At 38.8% G+C, this 26,847-nt stretch overlaps 1 protein-coding gene across 4 annotated transcripts in view; it reads right to left on the reverse strand.

The window, feature by feature from the left end:
- The window catches only part of DOCK8 (dedicator of cytokinesis 8), a 194,651-nt gene that overhangs the window by 140,360 nt on the left and 27,444 nt on the right, over nt 1–26,847 (reverse strand). For all 4 annotated transcript variants that reach the window (XM_054688877.1, XM_037491968.2, XM_037491966.2 and 1 more), the window contains exon 2: nt 12,358–12,460. In XM_054688877.1, coding sequence (XP_054544852.1) covers nt 12,358–12,460 — 103 coding nt within the window. The remainder of the gene's footprint in view (nt 1–12,357; nt 12,461–26,847) is intronic.

Below are 26,847 nucleotides of genomic sequence, written 5' to 3' on the forward strand. Positions count from 1 at the left end.
GTGAACAGAGGCAATTTTGCATAAATTTTGGCAAACTCAACACACTCTTCCTATCTGCATATTTAGGCACAATAGTTCCTTTGGCCTTGGTTATTCTATACATGGGTTCTTACAAGCTCTTCATGTATAATTACGGCACACAGTGAACCAGACTTGGTGCTGCCAGGTTGACTGGGGCTGGCATGAAAATACTGCCTCTGACTGCAGTTAGAAGAGCAAACTAAGGGAAAGAAGCTGAATATTTTCACATGACTTTTAAAGTTTTCACATGATGTTTTCAACTGCCACAGTGGGGAAGGGAAGGAATAAAAGTAATGATAGAAGTAGAAGGTAATTTTTTAAATAATTTTCAGTAATAAAATTTAAAGTTGGCAATTAAATATATCTTCATAGCTATGAAATCCAAAGACAGAATCACTTATGGAAATAAAAGAATCACTTAGATCAAGAAGATTTTTCTAATACTAATACCAGCAGCTCTATAGTACCCATTTATGGCAGACTATTTGGGGTCATCAGCCCAAGGAGGCATTGCTTGCACCCCCACCAAATGGACCAAAAAAAAAAAACAAACCACCCAGACTGTTGACTTGTACTGTCTCAATATGAAGCAAGGACAGACAGATCCAAAGGAAGTGCTAACAAAACCGGTTTTTCACTACACTGAAACCATACACCAGACTAGAGGTAAAGGCTCCTACTGGAAGGGAAAATACAATGCTCTTGAAAGGCAAAGGGAAATAAGATGAGAGTGTGTAAATGTGACTTTCCCTGTCTCCTCCTCAACCCTCTGTCTCTGGTGATGGTAGACATGAGTGACATACTGGGGAGTGAAGATGAAGAGGAGAATTGAGGGAACATACGTCCTACTTCTTGTCTGAGATCTTGAAAGTGTCACACAAACCTTATGTCAGCAGGTCCAAAGGGGACACAACAGAAAGCAACAGGATATACTTCAGTAGGAGAGAGCAAGGGCACCTCTTATTTCCTCATGACTCCCATGTGGTGGGACAAAGGAAAGAGAGGTTTCTCTGGGTCCTCACTGGGAATCTAGGGGTCAGCGAAGGAGATGACCTTCATCCTTAGAGAGTACCACTAAGAGCGAAGCAATTGGGAAGAGCAGAGACTAAGGGACCCACATCAATCTATGTAGAAACCAGGTAAGGACAGGGTTTGCAAAAGGACAAAGGGAACAAATCATCATCCATGCACACAACAAATCAATCTGCCTCAGCACCAGTACAGAGTTCAGAGTGAGGATCTGAAATTATTTCAGTTTCAAATGAGGAAAACTGGATTTTTAACATACCTATCGTTAAACTGTAAAGGTTATACCCAATGAACTAATAATTCTTGAGCACTTACTATGTGCCAAGAAATCAGAATAGATCATTATATATATTAGCTCATTTAAATTTCATGAAAACTATATAAAATACACTCTTATGATCCCCATTTTACAGAACAGGACATCGAAGGCTACAGATTTAGTAGCATGCCCATGTTTTTATGGCTGGCAAGTAGCCCATTTGGAATTCAAAGCTAGACAGGTTCACGTTCTCAACAACTATAATTTTGTTTCTCTTGTGGGCTTGTCAGAGAATCTACATTTCCAAAATAATTAAAACACAGGACAATAGCAAGTATATTTGGAAGAGAGTCAAAAACATCATTACCCACAAGTTCCATTTGGAGTGTCTCATGAGATCAGCTGCTTGAAATAACAGTGATTGAATTAATTAACTAATTAATTTATTAAAGTAATAGTAAATATAAATGATTATGAAGACTATCAATTATGCAAATATATACTTTCAAATTATATTAATGCATCATTTGAAGCAATGTGACACAAGCACTAACTCCTAAGTAGAAACTTCTATAGAGAAATGGCATTTGTGTGGAATTACCAAGAAAAATATTCAGGTACAGCCAAAGTATTATACTTGTCATGTTTCTGAAATACATAGTCACAAATGAAAAACTTGGGTGACAGCAACATCTGTAGGTATAGGCCAAATGGTCCAAAAATCAAGAAAAGAGTGGCCAATTTTCTCATTTAGCTGTTATTTGTTGAGCATCTACTGAATGTAAGTCACTGAGTTGGGCATAGGGAATACAAAAATGCACAGGTAGCTAGTTGCATGATTCTTTGCATACATTTTTAGTCAACCATGAGGTGGTAAAGTTAGCCACATTCTCACATAAATGATGCTATCTTTGGAGGGGGCACTATGATAAAGAATGCAATATCATCACTGAACACATTGGGGGGCAATGTGCCAAGTGCAATATATACAATTGATCATAAGGTCATAAACCCTTGAGGGCTGATTATATTTCAGGACTAAAAACATTGGAAGCACAAACTGTTCTACCACTACACACAACTGACATTTAAAAATGGTATCTCCCTCTTACCCACTGAAATTAACAAGGGAGGAAACTATTTATTCCAAATGAGACATAAACTCATCTTGCTTTTGGGAAGTGGGTGGAGATCCCAATTACTTTCACTAGGCCTCTAAGCAAGTTGTTCCTTTTGCAAATTCAAATAATAACCAGGACCCAGAAGAGATTTCTGTTCTCTAAACTACCTGAATTCTTAATCTTTAGAGCAAGTTTTACTATGAGGTAATCAAAAGGCATACACATCTATTTAGTGATTAGCAAAAGGAGAAAAGAAAGATTGAAGAGAGTTGTAGTGACCTTGTATTTTAATGGATGAATTTTTGGAATTGGAGGAGGGGAAGGAATGTTAATCCCTAAGGAAAGAGTTGGGCCCTTGAAAGCTTCAAAGCAAAATGTGAATATTAACTATTTTGTTACTCTGTTATTGAGCTTATAGGGGTTCCTACTCTGTGGAAACTCCAATGACTAGTTTAATCTTTGGTGTGATCTTCAACATAATTTCAAGAGGGACACCTTACATCATGAATCATCACATCATTAAAATAGTATGGGGCAGGAAAAAAACTCAAGTAATCAAAATAAAAACAAAAAAATCCTTTTCAAAATATAAAAATATGTGTATGACTATATATAAAAGACTGAAAATTAGGGCCTCCCCTGGTGGCGCAGGCGGTTGAGCGCAGCGCTGTGAAGCTGTCCGCAGCCTCTGCAGTGCTGGTTCTATCCTGTCCAGGCGGCAAGAATCCCACATGGTGCAGCAGACCTCTCCTGTCGTGCCCGCTGCTCCCCTCAGCAGTGTATTTCGTCAGTCTGCCTGTTCTGCTCCCTGTTCTGACTCTGGTGAATCCTCTCACCCTCCTGTGCATCTGGCCTTTACCCCGGTTCTTGTGCAAATCTTTAAAAAAAAAAAAAAAGGACTGAAAATTATCTGAAGTGAAGCTTCACTTATTGTGATGGGTTTGTGATGTGTCAGCTTGGCTGGGCTGAACTATATTCCATGGTCTCCCTTCCTATATATTTCCTAACAGGGTGGACTTCGTGAGTTTTCTCTATTAAGACCTGCAAGATAGAAGGCAGGTTGCAGTTATTTTATAGCATCCACACATCTACTGATAGAATCAAACACTTAATTCAGGCAATGATCTGAAGAGGTGAAATAACTTAACCCAAGTTATACAGATAATCACAAATGACCTCGGTCCCTTGTCATGGCAGTAGAGGAGCTTCATGTGGCTCTGGATGGGGCTAGGGAATGAGGTGTTATGTCTTCAGGTACGTTGGTCTTGTATCTTTTATTCCCTCAGATGGTGAGCCTTGCATCTATTGAGCTGCTCCTGACAGACAAGTCTTGTCAAAGTTATCAAAAGCCTTCAATGGTCATTGCTCAGTTTTGATTATCTACAGCATTGGGCACAGATAATCACTCCTTTCTTGAAACACAGTGTTCATATGGAGGAGAAAAACTGTGTTGGTGTGCCTCTGCCTCTGAATGTTCATGTACCAGGAAACCCCTCTGTGCCAGGCAAACTGGGATAGTTGGTCATTTTTTCTAAGCTCTTCTGCAATATGGTGTTACAGGGTTTCTAAAAAATCTTTTCTCAATCTGCATCCACTCCCAGATGATCTCACTCCCATAGTTTTACATGCCTTCTTCTTCTTCTCCTTCTACACTTCTTCTTCTCTCCTCTTTCTTTATCGTTATTATTCCTATTACAAATATATCTACAACTTCAACATTTGCCCTAAAATCCAGGTTGGCATTTGCAATTATACCTAACATCACCACTCAGTGACCTAATAGGCTTTCCAAGGATAACAAATTCAAAACCAACTCTTATTTTTCCTAGCAACCCATTTTTCAAATATTTTCCAAGTCTCTGCCACATCTCAGCAAGTGGCAATTTCATTTTACTGACTGATCAGGGCAAAATCTTTGGAGTTACTGAAGATTCCTCTCTTTCCCTTAACCCTACATATTATCCATGAGAAAAATTTTATCTACTTCTAAAATATATCCAGAGTCTGGGCCTCCCTGGTGGCATAAGGTGTTAAGCACAGCACTATGAAGCAATCCACACCCTCCGCAGTAGGAGTTCAATCCCTGGCTGACCAGCGAGGAACCCACATGGTGAAGCAGACCTCTCCTGTCTCACCCGCTGCTCCCCTCAGCGGTGTATTTCAGTAGATCTGCCTGTTCTGTTCCCTGCTCTGTCTCTGGTGAATCACACCCTCCTGCACATCTGGCCTGTACCCCAGTTCTTGTATAAACAAACAAACAAACAAACAAATAAATAAATATTTAAAAAAAATTAGAGCCATCATATCGCAATCTCTATAAAAGTTAAACCATGCCACAGTCAGCCTTTGCTCAATGCTTCCAGTCACTTCCTATCTTAATCGAAGTAGAATCAGAGAACTTCTGTGGTCTCTGAAGCCTCTGACCCATCTCTTATTTTCTATGATTTCATCTCCTACTACCCACTCTGCTCAGGTCACTTCCTTGCTATCCTTCCTTGCCACACTCTCTTTCTTTGGGGACTTTGCAATTCTATTCTCTTCCCTCAGATATCTGTCAAATTCATTCAGAATTCTTCCCTTTCCAGTCACATTGAAGACCACTCAATATAAAATAGCCCATCTTCTGTACCACCCTTGACTCCCTAACCCTGTTTCAGTCTTCAAAGCATTTACTACTCTCCTTGATATAATCCACATTCACTAATTTATGTCCCCCATTCAAAAGGATGAGTTCTATGAGAATAGACCTTTTGAGATATTTACTACTGTATCCCCTAGCTTCTAGAGTAGTACCTGGCACCAAGTGAGACCCAATATATATTTTATATCTATTTCTTGAGTGAATGAATGCTTAAAATGATTCTCCCAATTTTGTACCATCTAAGTAAACTGAACCAAAAGCAATAAAGTTCTCCAGGTCTTAAAGATTTCAAAGTACCTCCTGGTTAGATTAAACTATGCTCCTTGCTTCCTCCAATGGCAGTCTTCACCAATGCCATTGAGTGGGAGGTGCTGCCATGGGCATTAGTCTATTTTTACCAAGGCTGATTCATTTCTTTGTTTTAAAATTACAGTAATGAAACCCCTGTTCTGCATGCAGGCCATTACTCTTTCATTTTATCTTCCACAGCAAATCTGCATTAAAACACATTGAAAGTTTCATTTTCCATCATGTGTCCTTCAGTGGGATCAATGAAGTCTAAGAACAGCTCAACTTCTTGAAAGATGAAGCACAAAAGAGCGATACCATCAGAAAAACAAGAGAGGATCATATTTATCAAGTGATCTACCATTTAACTCATCCTTAGTGGTAAAAGAAAAAGACTGCTTTATTGTGCAGAACCTTAAACACATAACAGAAACAAAGGCTTTCTAAGGTATAAGGCTTCTTTTTTTTTTTTTTACATAAATGTTATATACAAACATGTCATGTAACCATGGTGTTTTGGTATATATCCAGGATGTGGCTTTTACATCCTTTTCTTCAGCCAGAACTGTTATGGTCCACTTGATTTATTCCATTTCTTTAAAACTTTAAAACTTCTCTTTTCTCAATTTTTAAAATTGTATTTTTCTCTCTATAAAGATGTAGGTTAAGGATATTATCAATATACACAGTAGCTCAAATCCTTCTTTCTCTCCTAGGGCACAAGTGTCAACTCTATTTTCTTTTATATGTTTCATTCCTCTCTCTAATTTAAGTAATCAGAAAATAATTTTAGTATTTTACAGTTCAATTTAATTTAATCTTATTTTTTTAAGGTTTTTTTTTTTTAAAGATTCATTTACTTATTTATAGAAGCACTGGAAACCGTCAGAAGCGTGGGAGGGTGAGAGGATTCACCAGAGCCAGAGCGGGGAACAGAACAGGCAGTGTGACAAAGTACACTGCTGAGGGGAGCAGCAGGCGCGGCAGGAGAGGTCTGCGTGCCATGTGGGACCCTCGCAGGCGGCCGGGGATCGAACCAGTTCTGCAGAGGCTGCGGGCAACTTCGCAGCCTAGCGCTCAACCGTTGCGCCATCGGGGAGGCCCTACAGTTAAATTTTAATGAATACAGAAAATACCACTCTTTGCCTACATAGGTGGCAAGTATCAGAGGGTGTTTGGCCACCTGTTCACATGGCTGTGGCAATGGAGAATGCCAAGGTCACTGGGTGATTCTATACACAGATGTGTCTACATACAAGGCTAACCTCTCTGGCATTGGTCACAAAGGACTCTGACAGGAGTGTGAGATGGACCCAGCGCGTCTATTATCATGTCTAAAAAACAATTCTAAATGATGGATCGTCTCCATATTCAAAAAGGTAAAATTAAAAATATTTTACTACTTTTAAAATGTATGCACACACAATCATCACTGCTAACATTTATAATCAGAGATAAATAACAAAAACCCAATAAAACAAAACCAAAATTCAAACATATCCTTCCTCTCATTTGGTTTTAGATTTATGACAGAAGCCACTATATTTCTGTAATAATATACTGAAAGGTTTTCAAATGGTTCTTGCTTACCATACTTTCTGAAATTCAGAGCAACCAGGAAAATAAAAGAAATTTTGCCTTTCTTTATCTTCTTCCTCCTATTTGGGTTACTTCTATTTACACATATTCTTTAAATGACCCACAAGTGGACCACATGTTATAGGTCCACTTTAAAATGGTGACAGGAACTTTAAAATGGTTATAGGAACTTTAAAATGGTGATGCCCTGGGCCCAACAATTTTGATGTAATTTTCCTATGGTAGACCTGGCTGAAAACATGATTGTAAAGGTCACAGGTAACTCTAAAGTGAGACCCTTCCTCTAAGTCTTCTCACCCTCTTCCACCCCACGATGGTATTATAGTCCAAATACCTACCAATATTGAAGCCACTATACATTCTCTATATTATCTGTCCTTCCAAATGCATCATAAGGTCCTTTATAGGCAAATCCTTCTCCTGTTCATCTAATTTTAATCTCCTATGTTATCTCTATAGTGCCAAGCACACAGGCAGCAGTATTAACCATCATTTATAGAGCTATGGAAATCTATGCTGACTCTAATTAGGATAGTATCATTATTATGCCAATATTGCAAGTGAGGAAACTGAAGCTTTCACAGAAGTTAAGTAACCTACCCAAATCACATAGTTAATAAGTGGCAGTTATACTTCACCCTAGATCCAGTGGATTCCAAATTCTTGCCTCTTACGAAACAAACTTATAATAGAGTGGGCTTTAAATAACTTGGTGCCACTTACATATTTTCAAAAATTAAACAATCTTTTGTATCACCATTTGGGGCTGCTGAAATGATGGTTATAGGCAAATGAGCCAAAGGTCAAAATGCACTTGACCTTATTTTCTTTTTTTTTAAAGAAATTTTATTTATTTTTTTTTTAAGATTTATTCATTTATACAAGAACCGGGGTACAGGCCAGATGTGCGGGAGGGTGAAAGGATTCACCAGAGACAGAGCAGGGAACAGAACAGGCAGACTGACTGAAATACACTGCTGAGTGAAGCAGTGGGACAGACAGGGGAGGTCTGTCACACCATGTGGGTATCTCCACAGCCGGCGGGAATTGAACTGGCACTGTAGAGGCTGTGGACAGCTTCACGGCGCTGCGCTCAACCATCTGCGCCACCAGGGAGGCCCACTTGCTCTTATTTTTAATTGTTCAAAATAATATATTGAACAGTCTATTGCTTCTCATTTAGGGAAGGATTTTAAAAATTGTCATGTTGAGATGCTAGGTATAAACTATTCCTCTCTCTTGCCAGAAATTAGTCTTACTGATTAATTATCTTACTGTCCCATAATCTTTCAGGAAATAAGAATAAAATTTGTAAGGGGGGCCTCCCCTGTGGTACAGGCGTTTGAGCGCAGCGCTGTGAAGCTGTCAGCAGCCTCTGCAGCACTGGTTCCATCCCAGCTGGCTGGCAAGAATGCCACATGGAATGGCAGACCTCTCCTGTTGCGCCCGCTGCTCCCCTCAGCAGTATATTTCGTCAGTCTGCCTGTTCTGTTCTCCGCTCTGTCTCTGGTGAATCCTCTCACCCTCCCGTGCATCTGGCCTGTACCCTGGTTCTTGTATAAATAGATAAATAAATCTTTAAAAAAAAAATTTTTGAAGGGAATGGTAAATCATCATGTGGATTAATTGGATTAATGATTTCTGTTAGAGGAGCCTTCATTTAGGAAAATGACTCAAAGGAGACAACAACCACTTACACAAACATTACAATCACAGCAAGAAGTCAACTTTAGGGTGATGGGATGCAGAGAGAGAGAGAAAAAGAGCATACCGGCCTTTTGGCTCCCTCATGCCACCAGTCCCTAGGGAAGTAAACAAAAGGAAAAGAAGCAACAGACTGCTAAAGCTGGCATAGAGGCTTGGGGAAGATATTCAGCAAATCAAATGGAAATAACTAACAGAGTTTGAAGGATACTCATTTGCAAATAGCCAAGAATAAATTATGACAGTTAGGAACACATGATTTTTGTATAGTTAAACATTTTGCCTGCTTTTGCTGCCTCTTTGATATTTTGTTAGACAATGAGTAATTACATCACAAGTTGATTTGGTTACCTTCATTGAAATTCATTTTCATCAAAATCTACTGATGAGGCAGAATAACTGTCCCAAAAGAATAACTGAAAATATTAATCATATTTTCAGTTATTTTAAATCAAAAAATTTTTTTTCTGGAAAGAATTTAAAATTGCAGCATTAAAGCTAAAGCTGGTGTGGAAAGGGTTAAAGCCTGTTAGCTGAACTTCCTTAAGGTCTCTTAATAGTGATGTGCACGTTGTTTCTCAAGACAGCTACTGCAGAAGACTAAAGTTTAACTTACAAAAGAAAAAAAAAAGGACCCAATTCACCCTTTTCCCACATTGTTTAAAATATAAAACTGTATCCAGTCACCTCATAACTGAATTTTGCATATTTTGGAACACAATTTGAGGCAGAAATTTTTTAAATTGGTTTTCAATGAAACATATATTAGCACCATCTTACATCAAAAAGCATATATAATTAATCTTGGCTTAAAGCTTATCTAATAGCACTGAAAACATGACCACTATGCATTTGATGTGCCTTTATTATAATCTGCAGTTTTGAAACAGACAGGAAAAGTACAAATAAAAGGGGCAGCTTAGCAAGCCACCAAAGTCATAAAAACAAAAATTTTTGAAAAAATGTCATCGCAATTCACCTCTTCCAGTAAAAGGTGCTATACACTTTTTAGTGCTAATATTCATCAATGACACAACACACACATTATCCTAATGAAATAACCACAAATCACTCCAGCAAACATACCTTTAAAAGATACAGTTACACGGCGTGAAAATTGTTACAGGAGACAAAATGGCGGCTACCGGAAACTGAGTGGAAGGTTACAAAATTTTAAAGAGCAGAAGTGGTTTTGAAGTAACAAGTGAGAAAAAAAAGTAATCTAACCTCCTCAATATAACCACTAGCACAAGCGAAAAATTGCGGCCTTGTTGTGTGAGGAAGTGAGCAGGGTGAGGGCTGCAGCTCTCTCAGAAAGGAAGTGAATGCTCACTTCTGGTTTTATAAACCATTTAAGACACCCTTGGTACATGTCTGGCATTGGATTCTCAAATAATATAAAACACTTACAATTTATAATATAACGTAGTTGGCAAATAGTGTTCATACAAAAATGTAAGAAATTTTCAGCTTAACAGGACAATATTTTATTTTAAAAATGAAGGTTTATACTGATTCCAATCATATGATGTTCCATTTAAGGTAAAATTATGATGGCAGAAATGAATCAATGATTGCCTATGACTGGGAGCTGTGGTTTGGGAGTTGAGACAGACTGCAAAGGGGCTTTTTAGGTGAAGGGCTATTCTGTATCTTTCTTGAATAGAGGTTAAATAACTACGAATTGACCAAATACATCAAATTGCACACCTAAGATTGTTACAGAGAGGAACTGTCACAGTAATCTCTATTAAAAAGGGAGGTTCCATGTTCCATGGCCCCCAATAAAGGGTGGGGCTGAGCAGGGAGGGTAAGCTAGAGGAGAGGTGGAAAACACAGAAGGGGACATGTGGAGGAGAGAAAAGTGAATTTCCACTTGCCTCTTGGCTTTGGACTTGCAGAACATGAAAGACACATTGTGAGAGGCTTGTGGGGAGGCTGACAACGGTAGACTTTATCTTGACTTGGGTTTTGATTTTGCTCTTTTCCTTCCAGACTTACCTGGCCCTTTCTGCCCCTCTCCTAGGGTCCCCTGCAGAAAGTGCCTTAGATTTGTGTTAAGTTTTCAGGCCTCAGAGGCCCCACTTTGGGCCAACCGTTTTGGCTGGGTATTTACCCACGAGGGGATGGATAACTTTGAGTATTTTATTAGAAAACTTGCCATCTTGGTGCAAGGGTGCATTGGTGAAGGAAACCCTATGGGGACTATACCTGATGGGGTGCGGGGAAGCAAATATTGTTTGCTGAAAAAAAATGAACAATGATGTAAAAAAAATTTTTTAAATTAATATATAAAAAAAGAAAACTATCATCTTTTCTTCTCTACACACACTAATCCTGTTAAGTTCTTTCACACTAAGAGTATGCTTTGTCTTTATGCAGCAAACAGCATATCCTCTTTAGTGTATGTACGATTAGGGGCCCCAGGGTATTCCTTAGTATCACACTAGCAAAATTGTTATAGGACAGGGAGAGGGGTGGCCCAAACCCCGCAAACCTGCCTATTCTAAATGGGTTCTGCCATCCGTTGCATCAATAAAAAACATACGAGACTTTAATGGGAAGGAACTTTAATAAAACTAGGAAACAATACAGGTAAGGCAAAGAGTCTAGTTTCTAAATGAAGCACCCAAAGTTACCCATCCCCTTGTGGGTAAAAGTCCATCCATATGGGAATGGCCCAGAGCAAGGCCCCAAAGCCTGCTACAAGTCTAAAGCATCTTCCAGTGGGACCCACAGAAAAGGGTCAGAAACAACCAGGCAAGCCCGGAAGGAAAAGAGCAAAATCAACATCAAGATAAAAGCTGCCACTGTCACCTCCCCATGGGTCTCACCCACATCTGTGTCACCCAGTCCACGACCAAAAGACAAGCGCAGTTTCTTCACATGTCTCTAGGCTCCATGCGCCTCCTCCAGGTCTCCTAGCTCCACCCTGCTTCCTTCCTTCCTCAGTCTCCTCTGCAGCTTCTTCTCTCCCTGCTCAGCTCCACCCTCCCTTGGGTGGGGCAGGGAAACTCCCCCTTTCCTGGGGACCACCCTGTTATAAAATGAGCCAATTTTATTGTATGTAAACTGTACTTCTGAGAAAACAATTAAAAATAATTAAGGTTTGTAACTTGTCTTTTCAGATTTTAGAATATATTTTTCCAGTAAAAGGGTGATATAGATGATAGCAAAATTCTAGTTTAATCCCACCCCTTCCAAATATGTATCATACTTTGAGTGAAATTAAGTAGCCAGGAAGCCCACTATGTCCAGAGACTTCTGAACCACAAGCCCTGTAAGTACACTCTGCACTTTCAAACCCTGTGGAGGGAGGGAAAGGGGATTTGTCTGATGTTAAAAATGAGAAAAAGACTAATTATAATAAAGTGAAAATCAAAATCAACAAGCAACTATAAACCAGAGACACACTGGGGCGCGGGGCGGGGAGAGGAAGGATAAAGGTCAAAATAAGGGGGGGTGCAATTGGATGAGGAATATAACCAAAATGAAAATGCATACATTGTGCAAAAATGAAAAATGATGTAGAATTATATAAAATAAAATATTAAAAAAAAAACGAGACATGTTAGAAACTGGTGGTCAAAGGTGTAAGGTGGAAGTAGAAGATCTAAGGAGTCAGGAAGTAAAAACAGATGCTGGGTACTTCTACCCTTGACCATTCTCTATGCAAATCTGTAACTCATACTTACTAGTTGAAGAGAGGGGAAGCCAGAAGTACTTAGGCTTTGTCGATGGTACTGGCCAAGGTTTGGTGGGAGAGTAAACTGTTTCCTTACTTCCGCTGAAGAAAACCTGGGGTAAAATAGAAACATATAAATGAAGTGGTTATGTTTTTTAAATCATCCAAAGTGTATATACAATATTTGATATCATGTTATAAATTTTATGTCGTGGCTGTGTTGTCATTTAGGAGTCTGTGGGTTTGTTTTTATTTTTTATTTATTTATTTTTTCTTGTGGGACCCTTGCCGGTGGCCGGGGATCCAACTGGCACTGCAGAGGCTGCGGGCAGCCTTGCAACCCAGCGCTCAACCGCTGCGCCACCAGGGAAGGCCCTGGAGTTTTTGGGTTTGGAGTGTAGGGTCCTTGTGTTCACCCTGGGAAAGGTTTCACCAGAGCTCCCACTTCAGCGACACGCGGTGAGTTTCCCAGGCGAGTTTCTCTGAGAGACAGAGACATTAGTTATATTTAATGGGCAGGTTTATTAGGGAAGGGATAAAACAGTTAAAGACATTTGCATAGACACAAGCTGACAGGAAGAGCTGCCCCAGAAGGGACAGGTTTGCTAAGAGAGGCCTGCATGGTTGCAGGGGCGGGGCGGGGGGGGAGTGGCCTTGACAGGTCTCGGGCAGGCAGGAGGCTGCTGCCCTGCAGAGGGAGAACTGGTGAAAAGAGGCACCTGCAGAGTCACAGGTGGGCAGTGGGAGTGCTGCCCCGAGCCTGTGCAGAGACTGCACTAATATAGTCTTCTTCTGTTTGGGAGGGCTCACTCCTTGTGAGGCATTAGTTGGTTGCTAATTTTGGAGAACTATGTAGAATTTGAAAGGGACCACAGATTCTACAATGGGCTCAATTTCCATATCTTTACCTTTGGGGTCTGTTGGGCTCAATCTCCATATCTTAACCCTTGGGCCTGTGCTCTAAATAGCAGTCTGATACCTGCTTGGATTTTATGCTTTAAATCTAGGCGCCTAAGGATCAGAACTGCGCCTAAGGATACTAGTTTCCGCAACTGTGTCATCTGCGCCTAAGGATCTTGGTTTCCATAGCTGTGTCAGTGGCTATGCTAATCTCTTCTACCCCTACCTCCTTGTGAGCTAGGTTTCTGGTCTGTGGTGCACCTCCTTTTCAGTTTTCTTTTATTCTTGTCCTCCATCAGCTGGCCAATCAATCTACAAAACTAAAATGTCCTCAGTGATGAGTGGATGGGCACTGTCGCTTTTGTTTGATAACATATGCCCTTGAGAACTTCACAGAGGTCAGGATGCCTGCAATCATGGCTGTAAGTCAGCACTGAGAGGATGATGGCCTGTCAGGAGGAATTGTTGAGGCCCAAGGGAAAAAGGAAAAGATCCTGGCAGCTTAGCCCCTGTTCCCCAGCAATTCAGAAACATTGTCTCTACATGAAGAAAGCTGGTTTCTGCCTACATTCCTTTCAAACCTGAGCTGCCATTTTCAACCCACCCATTCTTGTTTCAAGCAGGTGACCCCTTCTACTCAGCTGAGAATTGTTCTCTAGAAAATGCTACAGAACTGTTATGTGAACATTTCTGCCTTCCTGCAGAAGATCTGACCTGGAATTAGATCTGCCCTGGAATTCCAAGGACTTTTCTTTTTCTTTCTTTTTTTTTTTTTTTTCCAGATTGTTCCAATTAGAATGATTGCTTGAGTCACCCATACTGACATTGCTTAGCTCTCAGCCAACATCCCCAGTAGTGGAGAACCAGGCACATGAAAGTAATTGCTCATTGTCTGCTCACACCTGCTGTCGTGAGTCTGCCGAGCAATGATATGCTGCTTTATGACTTCTGGGCACTCATTTGTAAGTCATTTGGAACTTAGAACACATTTCTGTGAATTAAACTGCAATGAGGTCACTATAGATAGCTAAAAATCAGATAATAAAGGATCAACTGAGATCATATATCTGAAACATGCTTGTATCCAACAAGATAAATAAATTAAAAATGATAAACTCATGCCATCTGAGTTTATCATTTTGATAAATAAATTAAAAATGATAAACTCATGCCAGAAGGGAAAAGATAAATATTGGAGGGTTTCACTTACTTGTGGAATATAGGGTAACCAAACAAAGTGTCAGGTAAAAGACAAAACTTGCAAGTTGGACATAGATCTGAAGCATCCAGCAGGAGAGGGGCAGGAAGAGGGGTCAAAACAGGGGAAGGAAGAGCACAGGGGCTGTGGTCATGGTTCACAGGTGATATGGTGGTGGGAGAACTACAGGAATTACACGAGGGGAGAAATCAAATACTGTCCATAAGTGAACGACGATGTAAAAAATAAAACAAATTTAAAGTGAAAAAAAAAAAAACTAGCAAAAATAGTGTGAAATTGTAACAGGGTGGTCCCTAGGAAAGGAGGAAGTCCCAGGTTCCATGCCCCACCCAAGGGAGGGTGGAGCTGAGCAGGAGAGAAGAAGCAGCAGAAGAGACTGAGGAAGGAAGGAAACAGGATGGAGAGCAAGAAGGAGACCTGGAGGAGGCACATGGAGCAGAGAGACACATGAAGAAACTGCGCTTGCCTTTTGGTCATGAACTGGGTGAGAGACCCAGGGGGAGGTGACAATGGCTGTTTTTGTCTTGATTTTGATTTTGCTCTTTTCCTTCCAGACTTGTCTGGTTGTGTTTCATCCTTTTCTGTGGATCCCCACTGGAAGATGCTTTAGACTTGTGGCAGGCTTTGGGGCCTTGCTCTGGGCCAATCCCATTTGGATGGGCTTTTACCCACGAGAGGACGGGTAACTTTGGGTACTTGATTTAGAAACTATATTCTTTGCCTTTCCTGTATTGTTTCCTAATTGTATTAAAGTTCCTTCCCATTAAAGTCTCATATGTTTTGTGTTGATGTGGCAGGTGGCAGAACCTATTTGAGCAGGCAGGTTTGTGGGGTCTGGGGTCCCCCTCTCCCCGCCCTGTAACAAATTGATAAAGTTACATGTTGGTCAAGCTGTGGGGAATCCAGCATGCCTCTCACTTCTATAGGGTTGTATATTGGTTTGTTGTCTCTGGGAAGTAATACTACAGTATGCAACAAGAGCTATAAAATTGTCATTACTCTTTTATCTAATTATCTCACTTTGGAGAACATACCCCATGGATTTCACATAAACAAAATTATAATTTGAGCAGAAATGAGCAGAAGTACTCTGTATATGATAGCCAATAACTGAAAATAATCAAAGCATCTAGCACTAGGGAAAACGCTATGTAAATAATAACATAAAAAAGATGAAACATGATTTTACCAATTAAAATATCAGAGTATGAACTGGGTTGAGGCATAGAACAGAAGTTACAAATAAAAAGTAACACAAGGACTAAATACAAACATACAAAATATATGAGTAAATATGCTGCAAGGATCAGAAATTCTCTTGGTAGTTATATAAAGATACTCTCATAACTATCCCATTTGGCTCTTTCTCCCTGTAAAGTGGCATGCAGGCACAGATGCGCTACTTGGGACTTTAAAAAATTATGCAAACATCAACTATTAAGTTTACTTTTATAGAAATTTATTCTCAAAGATCATCTAGCACCCCAGTGCCTTAATCAACCCTCTTCATGTCCATACTGACTCGTGTAGGCAGGGAGATGCCTTTCCCCTGACTACCTGAATAATATAACACAATTAGGGCAAGAGCTCTTACAGACTTGGTGTCCACACAGGTGTTAGGTATGGATTTTATTTCCTCTGCATTTGAGTCTCAGACCAAATTTAACAGGACTAAGATAACTTCCAAGATGCTAGATTTATGTTATTATTTATTCATTTATTTATTTTATTTTGTAACATTAGTTAACAACACTGTGTATGATTCAAGGTATAGGGTCACATCCTTTAGAGTATGTTACCACAAAAAAACATCCACCACCAAGGCACGCACAGTTCTCAGCCATACTTCAGTTGGCCCCCTCTACACTGAGCTTTCCACTGTTCCCCTCCCCTTCTGGTAACCTTAATTCAACAGATAGATTTCTAGGGTTTGTTATTGATTAGTTTTTGACTAACCCTTTAATTTCCTTATATTCCACATGTAAACCATCCAATATATGTCTTTCTCTTTTTGACTTATTTCACTTAGCATTATCCTCTCTAGTTTCACAGGATGCTATATCCTATTTCCTTGATGAGCTAAAATACCCTTTATCTTTCAAAGGTTGTTAAGATACCTTTTCAGTAATTCAAAATGCTTTATATCATCTTTATTTCTAAAAATTTTACTTGAAGGGAATCTTGGTTTGTTTAAAATATCAGTACCACTATTCTAGAATCTGAATGGTAGAATATGGTGGTTAGAGAAGCTCTATGCTTTTATACAGATGGATAGATCATTATGAGATACACAGCTAGGACAAAATACCAGTGGAACTAATGATTGAGAAGAGTCTGCCAAGTGTGTCTGAGGGACAATTTGCAACATTATCATCAACTGTTTAATAAAAATGCAGATTCCTAGACCCTACTATTATCATAGCTCAAATCAGTATTTCTTACGGTATGGCCTGGAAAACTACATTTTCAATCAGGACCTTCTGGTGATCTTGATGTCCAATAAAGCATAAAATTCACAGACAGTCCAAAACTGTGAGTGGTTAGTTCATTCATTCACTCATCAAACATGAAGGGCACACAAAGTACCAAGTTCTCTTGTGGGATTGAAGTCTAGGAAAATGCTATTGCTTCTCCTGGAAGCTCAGTGCAGTGGGTAAGTAGAAGGAGAACAGATGGATTCTTGAATAAATAATTGTAATGCAATATGATAAACATTATACTACAGGAATGTTCACAGTGCCCTTGTGAGCAGAGGAGGAAGTTACTAATGCAGCCGAGGAATGCTTATGAGGTTTCTGGAATAAAGGGACTTTTGGTAGTTATATAAAGGTAGTGATTTCATGGTATGTAGACATTAAGTTTCCATATTCCTACTTCAAGTATTTTAACTATTACACTGCCCTGACTCTTTTCAACAACATAGCTAGTGTTAAAAAGGACAAAGAGAGTTAAAACTCAGTAACTGAGTCCTTATCTTTGCAATTTGCCAGCTGTTTGAGTTCAAGTACATACATTACTTAACCATGCTGATCTTAGTTTCATCAAATGTAAAATAAAGGGGCTGGGCTCTATGATCTCCTGGGCACCTTTCCATGTCTAACTTGCAACGATGCCCAAGAATCTTCAAGTGGAACAATCAGCACCATGGATCTACACGAGCATTTGTGCTAGGAAACCAAAGAACCTTGGAAGGCTTCTCTCTGGCTTTCATCCCTATATGCTCACATGGCCAGTAGCCAAAATGATTGGAAGGGGTTTATAACTGATTCAAGGAAATCTTGTCTAAAAGCAATTTTAAGAGGCTTAGGGTTTTCCTGAATCTGACATGTTTTAAACAACAGTGAAAAGAGTGGGATAAAGAAAAGCAAACATATAATTTACTCTTGGTAACTAACAACTAACTGTAAAACATTAAGCAAATACAAAGTGTAAAGTACACAGCTAGTAATAAATAATAATTATAGACATTTGTGTATGGCATATATATGGATGTAGCCACAAGCACATAGTATAATTAAACCTTGCAAAATAGCCACTGTTCAGAAACAAAAATGATTTATTTACACCAAGTAAATTGTGAAAGCTGTTACCCTTCCCACAAGTTTCCTGAATTATAAGGTTAGGAAAGCACAATATAAAAAAATAAAGCTTTTTAAACTTTTTGCATGTAGAAAAACTCACTCTAATGTAAATAATACAGGATTGCATCACAGTGTATGTCATGGGTAAGGTATAAAAACACAGAACTGGTTCAAGAGTGAGCAGTTCCTGCATTTTTTCAAATGCGCCCCCACATACTTTTAGTAAAATACACTTTCAAATATAAAAAGTTACAAAAGGAATTTCCAGTAAATTATGTATGTGATTATATATGATAACATTATATTACATATAACCTATATATGCATATGTACATATTTAAAAACTCCATTTTTACATATGCATACATGCGTAGGTGTTTGGGGTAATGCAATATGGAATGAATTCATCAGAAGTTTGTTAGCCTAAGGCTTCCTAATAGGTATTTTCAGGCTTTAGACTTTCTCACATTTGCCATCTCTTCTCATAAACAGACACATAATAAAGTTACAATTTCTGTAACTGATTCAACAGGTGGAAACTTGTCTACAATAATTAGTCTGTCCCTTATTACAAGCTGTGAAATTTATGTTTGTTTGTCTTTTTTTCCCTGAGAGGGAATTCCCAAGCCCCTTTCACTTAGAAATTCCTCTTAACAGAAGAATATTTATTAGGTGACTGAAAATTTTGAGGATTTCCTTCAGCGAGCCAAGAAAAGAAGGTTACACAATATCTTTAGTATCTCTCTAAGGCATCCCCTTCCCCAGACTTTCTATATCATCATAGAGTTTCTCTTATGATAGCACCTACTGATGAGGCAGCATAATCACCTAAAACACTGCCTATAAAATAGAGTGCTCTTTATGTATAATCATTTAAAGAAATAAAAGGGTTTCTCAAGAACAGTGTGTTGAGACATAAAGAAACAGTGCTAACACATGTAAACTGAAGTCCTGAGAGAAGAGACAAAACAGGAGCAGAAAAAAATATTTAAAGAAATATTGTTGATAAAATACCTAGGATGAAAGTTGATAAAACTCTGCACATGCCCATCAGAATGAGTAAAGAGAAAATCAAATCTGGACACATCATAATAAAACTTCTGAGAATCAAATAGAAAAATCTTTAAAATCTTGGAAGATCATTTTTAAGCATAATGATAACACCAACAATTGATTTCTCAGCTGAAAAAGTGAAATCCAAAAACCAGTGCAATGACATCTCTAAAGTACAAAAAGAAGACAACCAAACTACAGTTTCATACCCAGTGAAAATATCCTTCATAAATAAATGGTAACAATTTCATCAGATAAACAAAAAGTGAAAGACTGTTACAGCAGAAACATTCTAAAAGGAATAGTAAAGAGAGTTCTTCAGGCAGAAGGACAGCAATCTCAGATGGAAGCACAAAAGTGCTGAAAACAGTGAAGTGCACCATAAAGGTAAATATGTGAGTAACTCTAGATGATAGCGATGCTAGAAAATTATCATATTAATAATGTGAGTTCAGAATTAAAATATATGTCAACCATAACACAAAAGGTGCTGGGAGAGAATGCAGTCCCAGTGTTCTAAATTCTGGGAAAGACTGAAAGTATTGACTAACATTAGGGCCTCCCCGATGGTGCAGCGGTTGAGCTCTGGGTTGGGAAGCTGCCTGCAGCCTCTGCAGCACCGGTTTGATCCCCACTGCTCCCCGGCCACTGGAGGGAGGGTCCCACATGGCACGCAGACCTCTCCTGCTGACCGCTGCTCCCCTCAGCAGTGTACTTCAGTCCTTCTGCCTGCTCTGCTCCCTGCTCTGGTTCTGGTGAATTCTCTCACCCTCCCGCGCTTCTGACTGTACCCAGTGCTTGTATAAACAAACAACTAAATAAATAAATAAAAACATGCCTCTATTAAAAAAAAAATAGCAGTGTAAAAAAAGTAGGAGTCTTTTTATGCTGTTTCCCTCCCCATTAGGCAATCATGTAATAGATTCTTGTCTATCCTTCTGTTCATATACAATATACACACAAACACATGTATTCTTTCCCCTATCTTTTTTACATAAATAGGTATGCACCATTTGAGAGTTACCTATGTTGCAATGTGATTCAATAGTTGATGCCTTTTATTATGGAGTGTTCCAATGTATGGCTACATCACAATCTGTTATTCCATTCACTGAGAATCCATTTGGTATCTTGCTTGATAAATACATGAGAATACCTTCATTCTTTTTCATAGATACATAGGTACCAAAAAATGGGCAATAATTTTTAAACTAGTTTCTTTTACACATCTTTGTTATTTCCAATGTTTTGCCAACACAAATCATGCTCAGTAAATTGCAAATACATTTAAAAGTGTGTGTGTGTGTGTGTGTGTGTTTGTGTGTGTGTATAATAAAGTCCTAGAAGTGGATTGCTGGGTCAAAGCCTTTATGCATTTATCCTTCATGTTGTATTTTACCAAATAACACTCTGACCAGCAATATAAGTGAATACACAAAATGATTTCATCAAATTTAAGGAGTTAATTAACCAACTGGCTATTCTGTCTATTTTTATTTGTAACTATCTTTTAAGGTGAAGAATCTATTTATCTGATAAGCAAAACCAAGGTCTTCACTGAATACCTCTGGTTTCCCTTTGTGGGCAGGAAGCTGCTATCTGATTAAAATTAATCTCTTCATTTAAAGGGTAGCAATAAAATTGAGGATATCACAATTATCTTCCACCAGGTTGAAATGTGGATTAGACAGGCTGAGTTTATGTTCCCCAAAAGGACTCCTGGTGGAGGTCAAGTTGGCAGTTGGATAAACAGGTCTAGATCAGAAATGAGAGGTACAAGTTGCAGATATAAATTTGACCAGGCTTGGACCTGAGATCATTTTTGTTGTAGAGCTGTGAGATCTGCACCTCTTGCCTAGTTCCCACCTCTCACCCATCTCCTTAACAGCCTATCACTGAGATAGTTGTACTGGTGTCTGCGGTGGTGTGATTCGATTCTGCAGTCTTGGAGCAAAGTCACACAAACTAGCAAAAGAGCAACCAGAACAACCAGCCACTCCAAGTCCAAACACTAATCTTATGTTTAGACTTTGACTCCTCTTAGAAGAATCTGTGAAGTGAAATTTTGCCAAACAAGTGAAATAAAAATAGATATTCTTTTCGATGAGTTAAGAAAAACTTCCCTATTATTAAGCTGTGGGAGGTTGGTACAGCTTTGTCGTGAGAACAGAAAATCATCATGCCACTGTTTATTAAGTGCTTACACTACACTCAGCCCTGTGCTGTGTGCTTGATCTGCACCACTTCACTGAACTCACACTGCAACACCGTGAACCCAGTTTATCCTCCCACTTCCATAAAGGCAAAATTCAACGCTGAGATGTCAAGTCAGGATTTGAACTCAAGCCTATCTAACTCCAAAGTCCATGCTTTTGGTCACTGTGATTACATTTGTATTTAAATCTAAGTATATTATTTAATAATACATATACTGAAAAAAACACTAAAAGAAACACCATTTACAGGTATGTTAGAGAGAGAGGATAATAGGGACTTTTTTCTATTCTTTTCCCCCCCAAAATGTTGTGATTGCCATAATTTATGACAGAAGTCATGTACACAAACGCGCGTGCGTGCACACACACGCGCACACACACACACACTTTTCACCTACTATGTTGTCAGCTTTCTGAATAATGTAAATTCTTCTGTTGAGACACAGGAATGGGCCTGAGCATCTTGAGAGTCTCTTGAGGGCTCCTTTCATCATTGTTATTTTGTTTCTAAGTCTCCTGGAATTTCTAAATAAAACTGTTCTAAGGATACTTTGAGCCCTTGCACCCACTTCCTAATCTACCTAACCTATACAAACACTGTTGAGGGCGATTGATTTAAAGCACCTCATTTCTCCACTCCACTATTTTGTATGGCCTTGTCCAGTGATCTTTCAGTACTGCCGAATTTCATAGTTATAGGTATCTGAGGCAAAAGAATTCCTTATAGGGAAGGAGGAGATGACAAAAATATCAACAAAGCAAATGCAGTCCCTCACAGAGCAAAGGAAAACTCCCTGAGGCTTCTAATTTTGTGTCTTTATAGGTTCCAAATATCATGTATAGTCTATAAAGCCAAATCGACTCTCACACCAGCTCTTCCATGGGATAAGTAATATCCCTTATGTACATGGGGGAAATACAACATAAGAAAGCATTTTCTTACGAATAGAAATAGAAAAGAACAGGTGATTGAATCAGTTCTGAAGCAGAACCCTCTTCTGACCTAAAAAGCCAAGGCTTCCTCTTCCAGGCTTTTTTCTTGCCTGCATGGCCATATTTACACTCACTTAGCTTGAGCACTCATCCTTTTTTGGAAGTGAGGCCCAGTGTTCTGCCAACATTTTCCAGGAAGCCACCATGTCCTTACTGCAAATGTCCTTTCCTGCAGGACTCAAATAGAAAAAGCATTGCCTTGTTCTTGCATTGCATCCACTACTTGCCATAAAAATTCTAACGTTGTATCATTAATAAAATGTCTGTCTTGTTATAAAAATAAGTCCATCTATCCTTCCTTTACTAAAGCGTTGGTCATGTTAGTGTGATATATGCAGAAGTAAAAAGCCTTTAAATGACTTACTAATGAAAGTGAATACATTTTGTGCACTAAACAGTTGTTCAAGATGTTAGTTATTAGGATATTTTTTTTGTTGAAATTATGAAGTTTGAGTTATGGACCAAGAAGTTATAGTACTGGCGAAAAATACCAGCTCACCAAATTTGTGAGGCTATTGGGGGGCGTGTGCTTTCTTATATAGTATTTCCCCCAGGTACAATATTAGAATAAAAATACTATACTTATTGTATAAAAGTATAGCAAAATTATATTTATGAGTATTAATGATTCTTAATGTTGAGAAATGATGAGACTAGAGGACACAAAGTTAATTAACTATTTTAAGATACATGATAAATATGCAGATTGTATTTAAAGAAATTTCTTTCTCCAACTAAAGATTTCTTCCTAATTACTTATCTTATTTATTTTTTTTTTTTAAGATTTATTTATTTATTTATACAAGCACTGGGTACAGTCAGAAGCGCGGGAGGGTGAGAGGATTCACCAGAGCCAGAGCAGGGAGCAGAGCAGGCAGAGGGACCGAAGTACACTGCTGAGGGGAGCAGCAGGTGGCAGGAGAGGTCTGCGTGCCATGTGGGACCCTCCTCTGGTGGCCAGGGAGCAGCTGGGGATCGAACCGGCGCTGCAGAGGCTGCCGGCAGCTTCGCAACCTAGCGCTCAACTGCTGTACCACCAGGGAGGCCCGCTAATTACTTGTTTTAAAGTCAAAACAGGTAAGAGTCTGAAAATAATTGTAAAGGTGATCTAAAGGCATGCAGTTTCTAGACTCCTAGAAAATTATGCAAGATTCTTATAACTGGGTTCATATATGACAATCTTTTCTTTAATGTATTAAGACTGTTTCTTTTTTTTTTTCTTTTTTAGAAAATTAATACAAAATCTCCTGATATTCAACTTAATGTTGAAACAACAAGGCTAACTTTACTGAACTTGGAACATGTCTGTTGCAGTCTCTGACCTGGAATCTTTTGCCTTTCCAGCAGTAATTCTCACTTCAGTGTGTATAAGAATCAGCTGGAAAGATGGTCAAGGGTGCAAATATCTAGGGTCCACTTTCTGAGATTCCCATTCATGAGTCTGATCAGCACAGTTAGAATCTGCATTTTTATAAACCCCAGGGGTTCAGATGCAGTCCAACTAACAGCACTCCAAGAACAATCCATGGCTGACTTATGAATTTAAAGCCAGTGGAAACCGGACTGAGAAACTTAGCTCACTGTTTAACCAACCTCAAAATCTCAGGTACTAATACATTCTTGGTGCTCACTCTCATGGAACTACAAGGACAAAGTGTATCCATGGGCTTATGTCTGTAATTTCACACTCCCCCTAGCAGGGGAATGATTTATCCCCGTAAGCAGTAAGGTCACAGTTTTCAGAGTACTCTCCTCAATAAATATTTTCTTCCATACCACTATGTAAACAGGTTCAAGTCATTTTAGATTGGTGAAGTTAAGGGGAAATAAAGAAAGGAGGGAAGAAGGAAGAGAAGGGGAATTTTCGTAGGGAAAAAAAAAGTAGTATGGCTCACATAAATAGAATGAACTGCACTATACACACTGAATGATTACAGGGTCTGGTAGAAAGCATGCATCCATGTATCCAGCTAAGCACTATACTGGCCAGTAACCAAATAATAAAGGCTAGGAATTATTCCCTTTCAGGTTTCATATTTTCTGTAGTGTCCATAGGATTTAGAAGGATAGGCTTAATCCATAACAAATTGTGGATTGGAATTGCATCTCTTGGTAAGATCTTGCTGACCAAAATCTTCAGCTACCCGTATACCTACCAATGGTTTGCACATTCTTCCCTGGGTCTGGCCATTGCATTACAAAAGAATCTTACTGTTGATATGATGGCTCTTACTGAGCTGCTCTCCTATGCAGTTGCCAAATATTAAGCACACAAGGAAAAGTACTTTCCTAAAAATAGCTCTACTTTTTACCTTCAACAAGGGAATAACTCTCAGTTTTAACTTCCTATAGTCCTAGATTACTTTGTGTTTTAAATGCCTCTTGAATTTGAACATATCTCAAAATCTTGGCTGCATACTCTTTGCTCAATACCCAAGTGCATAGTTATGATCCCTGAAGGTGTTCAAATGCCTTTGTACCAGGATACGTGCATTAAACATGCTAATATGAAGCTAATACACAGCAATTCATATGAATATAATTTTAGAAATGAGAAAGCTAAAGCCAGTTTCTGATATGCAGCTATCATATATGGTGAAGAAGCCACACAGTGGGTACAGAGCAACATCTACACAGCTTTCCCTATGATACCCCTTTGGGCCTACGGCATAGTGTCCCCTATAAAGAGGGAACATGTCTCCAGCTTTATTAGTACTTTATTTCAGCATAACTTTTAAGAGCCCTACAGAGACTCACCTTCCCTATCCAGAGCCCCATTTACTTACAAAGTAGGCTAGCAAGAAAAACTGAGCAAGAATAAGCTAATAAGCTTTGCAAGCAGCAAAGCTAGGAGAGTAACTCAGTTCTCTTAAGGCCCACAAAAATAGACTGTGGTCTTTTTTCCTAAAGGAAGTTGCTTTAAGTAGTCACATGGGCAGAAATCTACGTGCTATGATTTAAAGGAGGCAAAAACCCGACCAACTGTAATTTGTTATGCTTCTAAACCCCACCACTCTAAAGCATATAGGAAGTGTTTAATTAGGTCGAATAATCAGTCACTTGACAGAATAATACATAAAGCAAGCCCTATTATAATGTCAGGTCACTATATCAGATTAGTCTATTTTTACCTAGTTTTATATGGGACATGGAGGACATGTAGACCAGAGCACCCTATGGGAACCCAGGGAGCTAAGGAGGAGAATGAGTCCCCAAAAGTAATGATGAGAAATAAGGTCCAATTATTTTCCAGGAGGGATGAAGTGTAAAGAAAATAGATTCTTAAGGCTAGACTCAAATAAATGGATTTTCAATCAAACTTGTTTCCAAGGACAAAATAAAGCACTCTGCCTTGGGACACCTAGGGCCAACTTTGTCCTTTTACAAGTTTTTCTTAGATTAGGAAATAACAAGTAGTTGAAATTCAAACTGACTACAAATAAAAGTTAATAATAAAGTCTACTCTAATTAATGCAAGGATGTCTATGTAGAATTTTTTTAAAATAGCAAATCCAACAAGAAATTAATTTTCAATATCCTCAGGCAAAGAGTATGCAGCCAAGATTCTGAGATATGTTCAAATTCAAGAGGCGTTTAAAATACAAAGTAATCGAGGACTATAGGAGGTTAAAACAGAGTGTTATTCCCTTGTTGAAGGTGAAAGATCATTTTCCAAAAAATTCTATATCATCACTTACTCATTGTATGATCTTAGGCAAATTATTAATAGTTGACCCTGCTAAACATGGCAGAGTACTCAAAGGCATGGACACACACAGAGATAGCAATAAGCAGAAGTTTTGAAGCAATGGAAGCAATGAGTGAGCAGAAACCATGAGACAGAAACAACCAGGCTCATAGAGGAGGAAAGAGGAGCATGTAGAGAAAAGGAGACTATGTCAAAAACCAAAATGGCTGTAAGAATTGCCTTTAGCCTACTCTAGGAATTCAACACCTATTTGGCCTCATAGCTGAGCGACCTATGCAGTTAGCAACATAGCATGATTTACATGGAGACTCTGGACCCACATGTAATAGTAAGCATTGGCAAACCCAAAAACATATACCCATCTGGAGATATGAGGGGCTTCTCAGCTCCCAGTCATCACTGTCATGGGGTGTACACCTAGTGATACTGAAAATTTGAATTTTCCTGTGAAGTCTTCAATTTGTATATTTTGGCAAGTAGAAAAGAGAAGGAATGTCCTAAAATCTGAAGAGCCAGTGTGCTGGCTAAGTAGTTTCCTGTTCTCCTTACTTTGTGGTATAACCTTAAAATAATCTACCACCAACTGAAGTAACCTATAATCCTTATAACCTAAAAAAAAAAAAAAAAAAAAAAAAAAGCCAAAAAACTGCCGCGACTATCACTACAATTAACACAGATATCTCACATTAATGAATGCTTATTATCTGACAGCGGTTGTTTTATGTAGCCTTTTAACCTTTCCAACAGCTCTGTAAGGTAGGTATTATTATCTCTGCTTACAAATTAGGACACTGAGGCCAAAAATTGTAAAGTAGCTTGCATAAGAAAG

This window comes from Talpa occidentalis, unplaced genomic scaffold (assembly GCF_014898055.3).
Source record: "Talpa occidentalis isolate TD23 unplaced genomic scaffold, MPIMG_talOcc4v2.1 talOcc4.7, whole genome shotgun sequence".
In the NCBI taxonomy this organism is placed as follows: Eukaryota; Metazoa; Chordata; class Mammalia; order Eulipotyphla; family Talpidae; genus Talpa; species Talpa occidentalis.